The sequence below is a fragment of the Medicago truncatula genome, chromosome 2 (genome assembly GCF_003473485.1).
Source record: "Medicago truncatula cultivar Jemalong A17 chromosome 2, MtrunA17r5.0-ANR, whole genome shotgun sequence".
Lineage (NCBI taxonomy): Eukaryota > Viridiplantae > Streptophyta > Magnoliopsida > Fabales > Fabaceae > Medicago > Medicago truncatula.
In genome coordinates, this window is record NC_053043.1 from 48,844,651 (window position 1) to 48,858,073 (window position 13,423).

Consider the following 13,423-nt stretch of genomic DNA (forward strand, 5'->3'; position numbering starts at 1 on the left):
AAAAAATTAAGTTATTTTTTTGACAATTTTTTTTTGGTTATTGTTGACAAAAATAATATGAAAAAACATCAAATTTTATTATACTCGATATTGTGAAACTATTAATTACTATTTTTCTAAAATGTTATTTTTATTGATTCAACCATACCAAAACAAAATCTATCGTTTACTTTTATTATTTGTATCAAATCTCATAAAATTTAAACAACAGCGGCCTTATAACACAATTATTCTTATCCTTTAGAAGAAGGAAAAAAAAAAAAAAAAGAAACAGTTATTCTTAGGTTTAATTAAACGTTTGGTCCCATAACTTAATTGTTGTTTTCATTTTGGTCCCATAAATATAAAATTTTCCGGTTTAGTCCCTCATGTACATCTCCGTCGCGACTACTGGTCCATTATGTCAAATGTTATAATATGCCGTTAGTGAGTGCATACGTGGACAATCCGACGTGGCACGTATATAAGTGTTTTTTATTTTAGAACCCATAAAATTAGGGTTTTTTCCCCTTCTCTCCTTCGTCCTCTTTCTTCCTCCTTATCTCCTCCTTCAAATCGAAATCCATGCCAAATATAACACCCAAATCGTAATCAAACACAAACCTAAACACAAATTCTAGTTCGAATCACATCCTTTTATCAATTTTCGAAATCGAATTCCAAATATATCAAATTCGAATTCGAATTTTTTCCTCTTTCATGATGTCAAAACATAACACAAATTCGTGGCAAATGGGTTACTCTATTTTAGTGCTGTCAAAACGGGTCGCCCGGCCCGATCGGGTAACGGGCTTTTAAGGGCCGGGCTGAAAAGCCCTGTTTGAATATGGGCTGAAAAAATAGAGCCCGAGCCCGGCCCTGTACGTGCTTCCAGGCTAACGGGCCAGCCCTGGCCTTTTCTTTTTCCTTTTTTTTTTTTCTTCCATTCTTTAAGAAATTTGACTGTTAAATATAGAGCATAAAAGCATGACCACTTAATTAAATATTTAGCGTATAAAAAGAGACATAAGAAAAATAAAATTGGTTGAATGCTTCTTATAATAATTGCCAAACTAAAATTCTACATAACAAGACTTAACCAAGATAGTATAGCATAATATTATTCCAACAAAACAGCCTAGCAGAAATGCATAAGGTTGGAGATACAGAGCTCAATATTAACATACTTTTGACAAGTTTGAAACAAAACAGATCCATCATAAAGCAAGTTTGAAACGGATCCATCACAAAGCTCAATTATTAACATACTTTTGGCTCTAGCTTAAGCACTTATATAAACAAAAAATAGGCCATAAATAAACACAGCTGTTTCAAAGTACTTTTCATTTCATTTATTAGATTAGTGAAGCGTTACCACTAACACAACTAGAAGGTTGAAGGCCACTTCATTTCTAGGATTAGATTGGATCAATTTTAGCCGGGTTGCCCTCAGCCCTAACAGGCTACGGGCTTTTCGGGTCGGGCTAAAAAGCCCTGAAAAAATTCGGGCTGCTATTATTCGGCCCAAGCCCTGCATTTTATTCGGGCTTTCGGCCCGGCCCGTACGGCCCGATCCATTTTGACAGCTCTACTCTACTGGGTCTGTTGCTTCGAATCTAAGGAGAAGAACAATTATAGAGTGCAAGTGTGGAGAGGAAAGTGTTATTCGCACTGTTATGGATAGTGCAAACCCAAATTGTGGAAGAAAATTTTTGGGGTGCAGAAATTACAAGAATCAATTTGACAAATGCTGCAGTTTTTTTAAGCTAATTGATGGATATTATAATGAAGACAATGATAAGAATGATTTGGAAAAGAAGCTTGCAAAGGTGGAGAAAAAAAACAAGAAGCTGAAGAATGAGTTGCAAAAGACAAGATTTTGGCTGAAAATATCTTTGATTTTCGGATTAACATGTTTTGGAGTATGCCTTGTGTTAGGGACAGTGTTGATCTGCAAAATGAGTGGAACATGGAGCTTGATGTATTTGAAATAGTAGTATGTTATGATTGTAATAGAACAAGGTGTGTGTAATGTGACATTTTAATTGTCTGTGTAATGTGATGTCTGTGTAATGTAATGTGATAATGTATCTTGTTGATTATTAATGAAAAGCTATTATTCCCAAATTAGAATTGATAAATGTTTCTTGCTTTATTGGTAACATGTTAAGTTGCATGATGTTATTAAGGTATACTTGATGAATGTATACTGATGAAGTTGTATATAAATTAAAGATTTGCAACAGAAATTAACCATAAAAATACTTCATTATATAAGGTAACCATTACACCTAAATAAGGATTCAAGCATGCACTTAGGCATTACATCACAGGTTACCATTACATCAAAAAAGGAGATGCATGCACCTAGGCATTACATCACACCAAAACAGGGATTCAGGTTACTATTACACAACAAGCAAAATATTAAAAGTAAGATAATGTTAAATGCACTTAGGCATTACATTTCATCAAAATTACATCAAAATAAGCCCATAGTAGAGTCTTTCACTTTGCAATTACTGCTGGGTTGAAGTTGCACCATCCCTTCTTGCAGAAACTTTCTTCTTCTTTCCCTTAGATGTTTCTGGTTGTGTTGATGATGGTTGATCTTTTTGCTTCCTCTTTCTGGTTTTTGTGTTCTGAGAAGTTGATGCAGATGTGCCTTGAGTGTTTCTATGAGCAGAAGTGCACTGGCTATTCCTTTGAGCAACTTGACTATTCCTCTGATTACCTACAACAGTTGCAGTCTGAGTGGTTGCAGGGTGAGAAGTTGCAGTAGTTGCACTTGTGGCTTGAGCAGTTGCAGGTTGACTTGATTCTGGTGGTGGTGGTGGTGGAAGCTTACAAGGTGCCTTATTATGTCCACTTTGCTTGCATCTACTGCACTTAAGACCCCACCTAGCTCTCCTCATTCCATACTCATCTTTCATCAACTCCCCTGCCTCTTTGTTCCTTTTCTTTTTTGGCCTACCTGGTTGCTTCCTTATTGGTGGTGGCTGAAGATCATTGTATTTTGTCCTCTCCCACAAACTTTGACCATTGGCTGGATATATGACAGGAGCATAACATGCTGCATACTAGTCCTTCTTGAAGATGTCTGGGACATAATCATTGATGTTCATATCTTGGTTCCTCATGCAGGCAATGGCATGACAGCAAGGCAAACTTGTCAAGTACCATTTCCTACAATCACATGATCTTCTTTGCATATTCACAAAAAACTTTTCAGTTGTTCCAGCAGCAATGTGTCTCACTTCATAATCAAACTCAGTTGAATGCCTGAACATTGAATAATATACAACTCAGAATTACAATGACATCACAGACATACATAACAGACATCACATAAATTTTACCTAACCAACCAATTCTTGGTGTATTCAGATTCCCTAATAAGGTATCACATTGTGGCCCATTAGTGACTTGGGACTTACTCCAATGCTTAGCAGGGATCAATTTTAGATATTCAAATGCAGGCTCACTGATCTTTTTAATCTCTTGAATAGCATCATCAAAGGCATTTGAGTAGGTTGCCTTAACAGCTCTCCACATTAACTCCTTCAAGAGCTGGCAACAGTCCCTACAAGGCAAAAACCAGTAAAAATGAATTGAAGTTAAAATCAATTGAATATTAAAAGAATAAAAGCATTACATGATAAACTTAACAAATTGATTGAAGTTAAGTAGTTACCTTTTGTTGATCACTTATAAAAGTGTATGTCTTACACAATCTGACCCCACCAAGATCCCTGACAAGAAGGTCCAAAAACCATGCCCAAGACTCTTTAGTTTCTTCTTCAACCACGGAAAAGGCTATTGGCATCATTTGATCATTTGGGTCTCTTCCAATTGCAGATAACAGTTGACCTCCATAGTAACCCTTTAGGAAACATCCATCCAATCCAATAATTGGCCTACACTTAAAGAAGCTATCTTTGCAAGCTTTAAAACAAATGTACATCCTCTGAAAGTGTGGACACATAATAGCTCCAGGTGTTTCCAATGCTTCTTCACTTCCTACAAATGGTTGATTGCTAACTCTGACAGTTGAGTAGGGATTAGACCTTAACAACTCATGACAATAGTCATAAATTCTGGTATACTGCTCCCTGAATGACTCATCCACCATATCAATTGCAATCCCTCTTGCTCTGTATGCCTTGCTTGGACCAACATTGATTCCCCACTTAGTTTGTGCTCTATCAATTATAGATTTCAAGTTCAGATTTGGATTCTCTTTAACCCTGTTATGTAACTTAGGCCAACACCACTTAGGATTCATAAGCCTAATCTTACACTCCCTACTACAGTTATGTTTAGTTACCTTCCTTAGTTGCCAAGTTTCTTCATCTGGGATTTTTGCACAATAAGCCTCCCACTCACAGCTTCCCTTGTTTCCCTTACAGATCACCCTAACCCTCCTTTTATCATTCTTCAAGAACTTTAATGCTCTTCCAGAATGAACAACATATGTTCTGCAGGCTTCCTTGAACTGTTCTCTAGAGAGAAAAAATGTTCCTATTTCCCATTTGTAATCATACATGTTGTCAGGTAGCTTTAAGGTTGAGAATTTTTTCCTAGGCAACTCATCCTCATCTTCACTGTCACAACCACTATCTAGCACATCACTTTCATATTCCTCAGTGTCACTTAATCCTCTATCCTTGTCTGTTCTACTAGACTGACCATTGTCACCATTGTTAAGCAACTCTTGTAAAACTTCATCATCAAACACAGCTTCAGAATCAACTTGTTTCTTCTTTGTTGGTCTTCCTCTCTTCCTATTTGGCTTACTACTAGCTGCACCCTTTCCCTTTCCACTTGACCCAGCCTTGTCTTTTTCTTTACTCTACCCTGCTTTAGTTGGTGGTTCAGTTTCTGTTGCAGCAGCCCCACCTACAAACACATCTTCACCAAGATTAACGCCATCTTCAAACTGATGATGAAAAGATGCACTTACTTGATAACCAAAATTGTCTTCCTGACCTATCTCTTCCTCTGAATCTTCAAACAATACATCAAGTTCATTATCCTCCTTCTCAACAGCTTCACAGTCTGACCCATAAACATCTATTAAGTCATCAAGCCTTGTTCTTAATTCACCCTCTAGTCCAGCAGATCCAGCAAGCCCATTCACTCCACATCTTGGCCCATTAAGATCTTGTTCAAAGCTAACATGAGTGGGACCCACATCAATTACTTCATTATCCTCAGTGCCCCCCCCCCCCCCCCCAACATTTGTTTCCTCCCTCAAAGTGGTCCCTACTTCATTAACCTCAGTGTCCACATCATCAAATCCACTTCCCATATATGGTCCCACAAAAGCACTTTCCATATCTGGTCCCACCTTGTCCACCTCAACTTCTTCCACCTCAGTAACATCATCTTCCACATCAACAACCACCTCTTCAACCTCAACAACCACTTCTGCCTCATCAACAGCCACCTTTTCCACATGCGCACCCCCCTCTTCCACATCATCTGCACCATGAGGATCCACGTGTCCTAAAGGGTACTCAATCAAAGGGTTTAAGTTAGGGGCATGTTCAGGAGCACATACATTACGTTCTACATATAAATGAACCCTTCCATGCATTTCAGCTATTGCTTTCATCCTTATACAACCCAGGTCATCCCTCAAACGAACCAGCTCATCCACCAGGTAAGGTTCATAGTACCAAATAGCATTAATCATGGTGTAACTTAAACGCTTTACGGTTGACAACACTGAGAAGTGTGCCCATTCGTCTTCTTCACACTCCAAAACAGTCTCAATGCCATTATAGGCAGCATGGTTGAACTCAACAAAACCACCCCCGTGGTGTAGTACAAGAACAAACCTCCCATCCTCAGCCTACAATAAACAATGGTGTGTTGTGTTTAAATAACATAAACAACAAAGAAGATGCATAAAACAATATTTTCAAACCAATTTTATCTATTTCATGATTTACAGAAATTGGTACAAAGAAGAAGATAAAGAAAAGGGTTGTATGTAATGAGTCTTAGAGTTAGAAGGGGCATTATGGGAAATAGGAATATGGACCCTCTTATAAATATGAGAAAAGGCAAGGAAATAAGCATGAAAAATATGTGATGAAACTCTTATTCTCTCTCTGATTCTCTAGTTCTCTCTTGTTCCTTGTACTCTTTCTTCAAGTTCTTCTTTCTATTGTTAGTTTACTTGCAAATTGGCTGTTATTCCTCCTTAGTTTATACACTGGGAGTTGAATTGATAGTTCATATTCAATACAATAGAAACAATTATCTCTGTTACACTTTGATCCATTACATTGTACATCTTTAAAAAATTGATTTTTACTTTGTTTTTTAGAAATTAAACTAACCCTAAACCCAGAATACCAGAAAACGAAAACCCTAAAACCATTAAACCAGACACCCAAAACCAGATTTCAAAGAACCAGAAACCCTAATTTCAAAATGTTGAAGAAATCTTACCTCAACCCAAGCATCAATATCGAAATCGTTCTCCTCAGCCATTGGAGTGTCCTTCGAGTTGGAATTGGTCGTCTTCTTCCTTAGATTGCTCAGATTCACACGCACTAGGGTTTTGACGTTTCTTCTTCTTTCGTTCTTCTCTCTATGTTTCTTTTCCTCTTTCTAAAACTGAATGCTTCTCTCTCTACACTAACATAACACTTATAAACGTGCCACGTTGGATTGTCCACGTGTGCACTCACTAACGGTAGATTATAACATTTGACAGAATGGACGAGTAGTCGCGACGGAGATGTACATGAGGTACTAAACGGGAAAATTTTATACTTATGGGACCAAAATGAAAACAATTAAGTTATGGGACCAAACGTTTAATTAAACCTTATTCTTATTTTTATACTTTCAAAAACATGATGCTGTTTTTAACACGAGGTTCAAACATTGGCTCATCGTGTGAGAAATTAGTTGCGCTTCTGCTAGAAACAATATCCCTTGGTGGATATTGGCTCAAATATACATTTTTTTTTTTGAAGGAGGCTTAAATATACATATTAACTTCAAATTTTATTATTTTTTTGGTTGCATTAAATTTCCCACTTGAACTTAAAAAAGATGGATGATATACCTTCTAAAGATAAGAATGAATATAAATTTACCAACAAAACAAGAATGAATATAAAAGAGGAACGATTGTATAAAGCTGAAGCTGAAGAACCAATGGGAGTAAAATGTAAACTGTATTAACAGAAGAAGCCTTTTTTATGGGTAAAGCTTTGACAGGAAACCAACCCCATAAGCATCTTTTTTATATACTTGTGGTCACAATTCCCAACTTTGTAGTAGCTTTCCTCAACAAAATGAACAACAGACAACAATCCACTCGGTAGTTTGTGAGAAAGTATAAAACTTTTTAAATTTTTACCAACAAGATACGGTGATCAAGAGTGGCAGCTGCTAATACTGTACCTTCTCGTCATTGAAATTCAGGCTCTCAATACCTCGGATAGTTGACTCAAAATTCTTCATGTTCGATGTGTTTCTGCCAGAAGATGTGGTTGCTTTGTGCTCCGATGATGTGATAGGTGAATTTCTTTGAGCACCAGAGGTTTTAAGGAGTGCTCCAGGACTACCATCCCTGGCAAGAGGAAGAGAGGGTTCAATTTCACTGCTAACAACTGCATCACGACTGTTGGAAACAGCACCTACTCGTCTTGTAGATCCACTAGGCCGGAAGAAATTAGAACTAGACAACTGCATAAACCATAGACCAAAATGTCAAAAATAACATGAAAACTAGCTGCAATAAAAAAAATCAGGGTATTGTGACAACAAGCAGGCTATGTCATATCATACATGACAAAATCATGAATTAACCTCGAGCAAACACATAGGACATGACTAACCCCAAAAGTACAAACACATAAGTTTCTTTCGGCCGAAAAGCAAAAACTACAAAGTATATTCACAGCACAAAACTTTTAGATGTAGCAAATCTGAAGAAGCGGAGTCCAAAGAATGATATATAACTTTTCTAAACAAAGCTGACTTCTGAAAAATATTTGCGTTAATTGCTTAGCTCATGCTTCAATTGTGCAGATAGACACGCATGGAACAGCCAATACTTTATAAATCTAGTTATGACCAGAAGAAAAGAAGCAAAAAAGGGCAGATTCATAATTTCTTTTCCATTTTGAAATACAGCGTTGATTTTCTTAAACAGAAAGCAATGAGAAAGGTGGTATGCTTAATATCGTTAATAAAATAAAACATCATCATGTAGCTTTCTACAAGAGATAACTAGGTCATCAGTGGTCCCATAAATGAATATACTCACCATAACTTCTTTAGATCCATTTGAGTCACTTGGTACCGGGGCTTTTTGTCTAGACAAGTTTCCATCATTTGCAATAGGTCCAGAGTTTCTTCTACGAGCAGGATCTGATGAAGACCAACCAGCATGTCTACCATCTTCCCCACCTGAACAGAAATTTCCCCATTAAAAAAAAAACATTAAAAATACTGACAGTACAGTAAGAAATGGAAAAACTGATAAATGAAAAACATAGAAGAACAGGAAATATACATTGAATGTCCAACACATTGTTAAGCTAAGAAAGTATGAAGCCACACACCTAAAATAATAGACCAGGGTTGTAAAAGTAAATATAATTATACCTGATGGTCTCTCAGCACTCACAACAGCTGGTGGTAATCCAGAACTTGGCCCAGCACCAGAACCCTGCAATATGTCACTTAAGTAAGACAATTTAACCTAAACAAAATAACAATTAATGTCACCAGATAGCACACCGCCACTTACAATGGCACGTGCAGAAGGAGTGGCAATTTGAGATTGCTGATACTTCAAAATGGTCCAATCGAAGACATAATCAAACTGGAATCCTGCAGCAACAGAAGAATACAAGCCAAAACACAGACAAGATTAAAATTTAAAACCCGACCATCTAGTTATCAAAGACCTTAATAATTTCAAAAGTAAAATATAAATAAGAAAACAAAGAGGCTTAAACCTTCACGAATGAAAAGGTCGCGAAACAGCCTTTTCAGATATGCATAATCTGGTTTATCATCAAACCGCAATGACCGACAGTAATGGAAGTACGAAGCGAATTCTGAGGGGTAGCCACGACACAAGGACTAACAAAAAAGCAAGCCACGCTTTATTAGGATAAAGGAGTTTGAAACATAGTATGTACCAAAACAATATTTTATAGTACAGTTGTACCTCAATAGAAGTAGAAACTTTCTTCTCACTGATTTTCTCGTACTTCTGCTTTTTAGTACCTGCTTTTAATCCCTGCCATGGAAGGCTGTAGAAATACCAAGTAAATAAATAATTAATTTAAAAGCAGTTGATAAGGAAGATAAAACAACATAATGGCAAGGATAATTACCTTCCTCTCAGAAAGTACATAAGAACATATCCAAGTGATTCTAAGTCGTCCCTACGGCTTTGCTCTGATAAATAATGATCAAACATTCCAAAAGTTCAGAATCAATCACCAACAATAGATACAAAGGCAAGTGAGTTGGAAGACGAGATGTGCGAACGTACCAATTCCAAGATGCGTATTCATACTAGCATATCTAGCAGTTCCTGTCAAGTTCTTATTCTCTCTGAAAAGGATTATAAGCAAGTAAAATTCAGAGAAAACCCACAACTAAGTTGATTACTGAGGACTACAATACAATAAGCAAGAACCATTTTAATCAATAAATCGAAACTTATTATAAAGTTATTTGAAAAAATAGCAAATAAAGTAAACTAAAATAAATAAAGATGAATAACACAATCAACCCAACAACTAAGCCTTTTTCGACTAGGTGAGATTAGCTCCATGAATCAATTGACACCGCAAAGTCCTATCACATATTAGGTCCAAAATAATATCCTCTAAATCTCTCCTAATGGTTTGTCCTACAGATTTCTTTCGCCTCCCTGTAGTTATTAGACTATCCACCTAAGACCTCGCCATTTTCTCTGTTGAAAAATACCTTAATTTTCTTTCTATTGATTATAACAATCTTTAAAGAAGTTACTTAAAGAGATTTTACTTATTGTATAATTAACAGCAGCTAGTTATGCACGAGTATAGAAACATGTTTTCATAAATACAAAAATAGAAACTAGCACCAACAATTGGGACAAAAAGAATCTAAACTTGATTGATTGTCTGTTCAGATCTATCAATTTTCATATAACTTGTTCCTATAGTGGGTAAATTAAATTCTTCCAGCAATTCTCTGTTACGCATCCACATTTGGTAGTTAATCGATTTGGTAGTTAATCAAAGCTCTAGAGAGAAATAGATTATTTTTTTAATCTTCCAACAATGTAAACAAGAGATTCGTCTCTGCATAAAACACAAAACCAAACCAAAGGCGCCACCTAATGTCATCACCCGAATTAAAGCTAATACTTTTATTGTAAACGACTCCCAGTGAATAGTTAGAGTCATGCAACAAACAATACTTTCAAGTTTCAGATAATGCATTTGTCATCATCGAATTATAGTTGTCCTAATTTCCTCTAATTTCATATAGTTAAAACTTGCTTCAACTTTCAACTAGGACATTACACATAAATTCACAAAAACTAAATAAACATGACAGAAAATACCTGTAAGGTATATGCTGATGGGTAGAGGTGTCCCTGTATTTTTTAGCAAGACCGAAGTCAATGGCATACACCTACAACAGAGGTAAATTTTAAAAGGATAAATCCAATCCAAGAGATGACAGAAAGGGAGAAGAAAAGTAAATGAAAAAGCGAGAATTTAACTAATACTTGATTAGCTCGCCTCCCCAGACCCATGAGGAAGTTGTCTGGTTTGATGTCCCTATGTAAAAATGATTTGGAATGAATATATTCAACTCGATTTATCTGCAAACGGTTCAAGATTTCCCCATATTAAGATTTAAGTAAATAAAAAATTGGAAAGAGACGAAGCAATAAAGGAAATCCTACCATCTGATCAGCAAGCATGAGTACAGTTTTAAGGGACAATTTCCGACTACAAAAACTGAATAAATCCTCGAGACTTGGTCCTAGTAAATCCATTACAAGAACATTGTACTCTCCTTCTACGCCAAACCATCTCACATTCGGGATACCAGCTGCCATATAAAAGTAGCCAACCGAAAACATTTAATCCGAGTAATATGAAGTCTAATGAAGTAAACTAAGATATTATAAGGATAAAAATTCAGTAAGATAGGAAATTACTTCCGCCTTGAAGTACTTTATACAACTTTGATTCGTACAACAACTGAGGATGCTTGGTTTTGATATTTTCCTGAATCCAATAGCAACGAGAAAGAGTTAAACATCAATTAAACACATCTATAATCATAAACAATCAACACCGTTCTTCAATAAGTTAACTGTCATCAATGTCATTAAAAACAACAGATAAACGACATGAGTATGCAGCCAAACACCCTTTTTGAGTTGTCAAACCAATACACAAGCGACAAATTTAATTAGACACAGGCAAATAACCTTGGTCACACCTATTAGCACCTTTAGATGCATTAATTCCTCTACAAAAGTTCAAACAAAAAAACATTCCACCACACATTCAATAAAGCACGCCTTTATTTCAATTTTGCACTCATTAAAATTGAACAATAGACAACACCACGTGAATATTTGGTTCCACTTTTGGAGGTGTAGAATTGATTTTGACATGTTCCGTAGCTTTCGAATAGGACTGAATTTTCCTCCATAATTGATTCTACTTGAAGCTAAGATTTGTAGCTTTTGATTCTAGAATTGATTTTTACACTCAAATTTACTGTCCAACTCACTTTTACATAATGTATTCAAACACAAATCACTTTAGATAATCAATTTACTCAAAATCAATTCTTGTCACCCCAAAATCAAACATACACATACACATAAAAATCACACCTTTATGAGCTAGAATCAATAACTTTGACCAACAAACATGCAAATTGTGTTTTAGAATTAAATATAAAAAAAAAAAAACGAAAATTTCATAATTAAATATGACAGAAAAAAATACTCACAAGCTTAATTGCAACCTCTTCATTTGTCTGAATATTTGTACCTGAATTTTCAAATTAAATAAATTCAAAGTTAGTGATAATAATAATAATTGAAAAAATAAATAATGATGGATTGAAAAATTGAAGGAAAATGATGATACCGAGATAGATCTCGCCGAAGGATCCGCTACCAATTTTGCGGCCAAGACGGAACTTGTTACCAATACGAGGTTCCATTGGATCGGGTAAAAACCTAATAAAACCCTAGAAATTGGGAATTGAAGATTGGAAACTGAAGGAGTTGGTAAAGAGAAAGGAAAGAAGAAAAGGAACGGGATAGAAGTGAGAAATGAAGAAAAGGCAAGGGACAAAATTGGAAGAAAAAAAGAGTTTCTCTCTCTGGAAGGGAAGATGTTTATTATTGAGAGAGAGAGAGAGAGAGAGATTGTCTCTCCTCCCCTCAGGATTGCTTTGGCATCCAAACAAACGTAATTTGTTTTCTTTCTTCTCACGACTCAAGCCAGCAGTAACTTGATCAAACCACCTGGCTACGTGTTTATTCCATCTGCATTTGCAAGTAGAGATACTTGGTTTACACAAAAAAAAAAAAAAAAAAAAAAAAAAAACAATTTAGACTTGGGCTTCAATATTTTTTTATTAATTTTGAATTTATTTAAAAAAAACTTCTTTTATTATTGGTCAACAAAAAACCTTTTAATATACCACCGGTCATAAATAAATTCCAATTCTTTTTTTTTTAAAATAAACAAATCAATTATTTTTAGTCAAAAATAAATAAATTCCAAGAAATTCCAATTCTAATCAAGGATATTTATTTTGTAAAATCCAATATTTTTTCTTGCATAAACCAAAATTAAATTGATTAATTATTATTTTATTTTTAATTAGCATGAGCTTTTTGTTGTTGCTTATATTCAAAACTATAGAGGGTAAAATAAATTTATCAAGTCCTTGTGAGCTTATCTCAATTGTTATATAGGGGTCGAGGACGAACCTCGAACACCCCACTTATTTTGCTTAAAATGCTGAATCTCTAACAATTAAACTACTTGATAAAAAATAAAAACATCAATCTCCATTTTTTTTTGTTTAAGGTCGTCTATGTACATTTATGTATTCTTTTGATATACACTATGTTACACACTTTGGTGGTTCTCACAAGTTTAGAAGAGACATTCACCGTTGTTTTCAAATGGTCTGATTGTCTTGCATTTACAAGGAGAGAAACTCTTATATTTTCAGTAACAAGATTTTGTCTCTTGATCAATTGCCCACTACGATCAAACTTCATTCTTGATGGTAGTTGAAGGTTCATAAATCTATTTATTGATGTTGTGTCGGTATCTTCTTTTGCTACTTTATCTTTAAAACTTGATATGGTTGACTCTATTTTAGGCACACATGCGCTTTAAATAGTGTTTATATA

General features: G+C 35.4%; 3 protein-coding genes across 3 annotated transcripts; all 3 read right to left on the bottom strand.

The window, feature by feature from the left end:
• Positions 1-2,228: 2,228 nt before the first annotated feature.
• On the bottom strand, positions 2,229-5,190 carry LOC112419306 (uncharacterized). The gene is made up of 3 exons (XM_024776819.2): positions 3,674-5,190; positions 3,339-3,562; positions 2,229-3,261 (listed from the first exon to the last, which is right to left on the bottom strand). The coding sequence occupies exons 1-2, from the start codon at positions 4,523-4,525 to the stop codon at positions 3,518-3,520; spliced, it is 897 nt and encodes a 298-aa protein (XP_024632587.1). The 5' UTR covers positions 4,526-5,190; the 3' UTR covers positions 2,229-3,261; positions 3,339-3,517.
• LOC112419461 (uncharacterized) lies at positions 4,832-6,985 on the bottom strand. Its single transcript, XM_024777185.2, has 2 exons — positions 6,442-6,985; positions 4,832-5,836 (listed from the first exon to the last, which is right to left on the bottom strand). The coding sequence occupies exons 1-2, from the start codon at positions 6,481-6,483 to the stop codon at positions 4,832-4,834; spliced, it is 1,047 nt and encodes a 348-aa protein (XP_024632953.1). The 5' UTR covers positions 6,484-6,985.
• Positions 6,986-7,111: 126 nt separating this feature from the next.
• LOC11432358 (casein kinase 1-like protein 2) lies at positions 7,112-12,516 on the bottom strand. The gene is made up of 14 exons (XM_003597517.4): positions 12,138-12,516; positions 11,998-12,038; positions 11,189-11,258; positions 10,931-11,079; positions 10,751-10,846; positions 10,583-10,653; positions 9,518-9,579; positions 9,357-9,420; positions 9,188-9,272; positions 8,973-9,099; positions 8,762-8,844; positions 8,617-8,680; positions 8,276-8,418; positions 7,112-7,692 (listed from the first exon to the last, which is right to left on the bottom strand). The coding sequence occupies exons 1-14, from the start codon at positions 12,211-12,213 to the stop codon at positions 7,396-7,398; spliced, it is 1,428 nt and encodes a 475-aa protein (XP_003597565.1). The 5' UTR covers positions 12,214-12,516; the 3' UTR covers positions 7,112-7,395.
• Positions 12,517-13,423: the final 907 nt, after the last annotated feature.

Bases quoted from the DNA above. Each gene is read 5' to 3' on its own strand.
- LOC112419306 (XM_024776819.2), bottom strand. From the start codon at position 4,525: ATGTATGATTACAAATGGGAAATAGGAACATTTTTTCTCTCTAGAGAA. The intron at 3,563-3,673 runs GTAACTACTTAA...TTTGCCTTGTAG, and splicing joins TTATAAGTGATCAACAAAAG to GGACTGTTGCCAGCTCTTGA.
- LOC112419461 (XM_024777185.2), bottom strand. From the start codon at position 6,483: ATGGCTGAGGAGAACGATTTCGATATTGATGCTTGGGTTGAG. The intron at 5,837-6,441 runs GTAAGATTTCTT...TGTTTATTGTAG, and splicing joins ATATTGATGCTTGGGTTGAG to GCTGAGGATGGGAGGTTTGT.
- LOC11432358 (XM_003597517.4), bottom strand. From the start codon at position 12,213: ATGGAACCTCGTATTGGTAACAAGTTCCGTCTTGGCCGCAAAATTGGT. The intron at 11,259-11,997 runs GTGAGTATTTTT...TATTGGATTCAG, and splicing joins AAGAGGTTGCAATTAAGCTT to GAAAATATCAAAACCAAGCA. The intron at 11,080-11,188 runs GTAATTTCCTAT...TTTATATGGCAG, and splicing joins TAAAGTACTTCAAGGCGGAA to CTGGTATCCCGAATGTGAGA.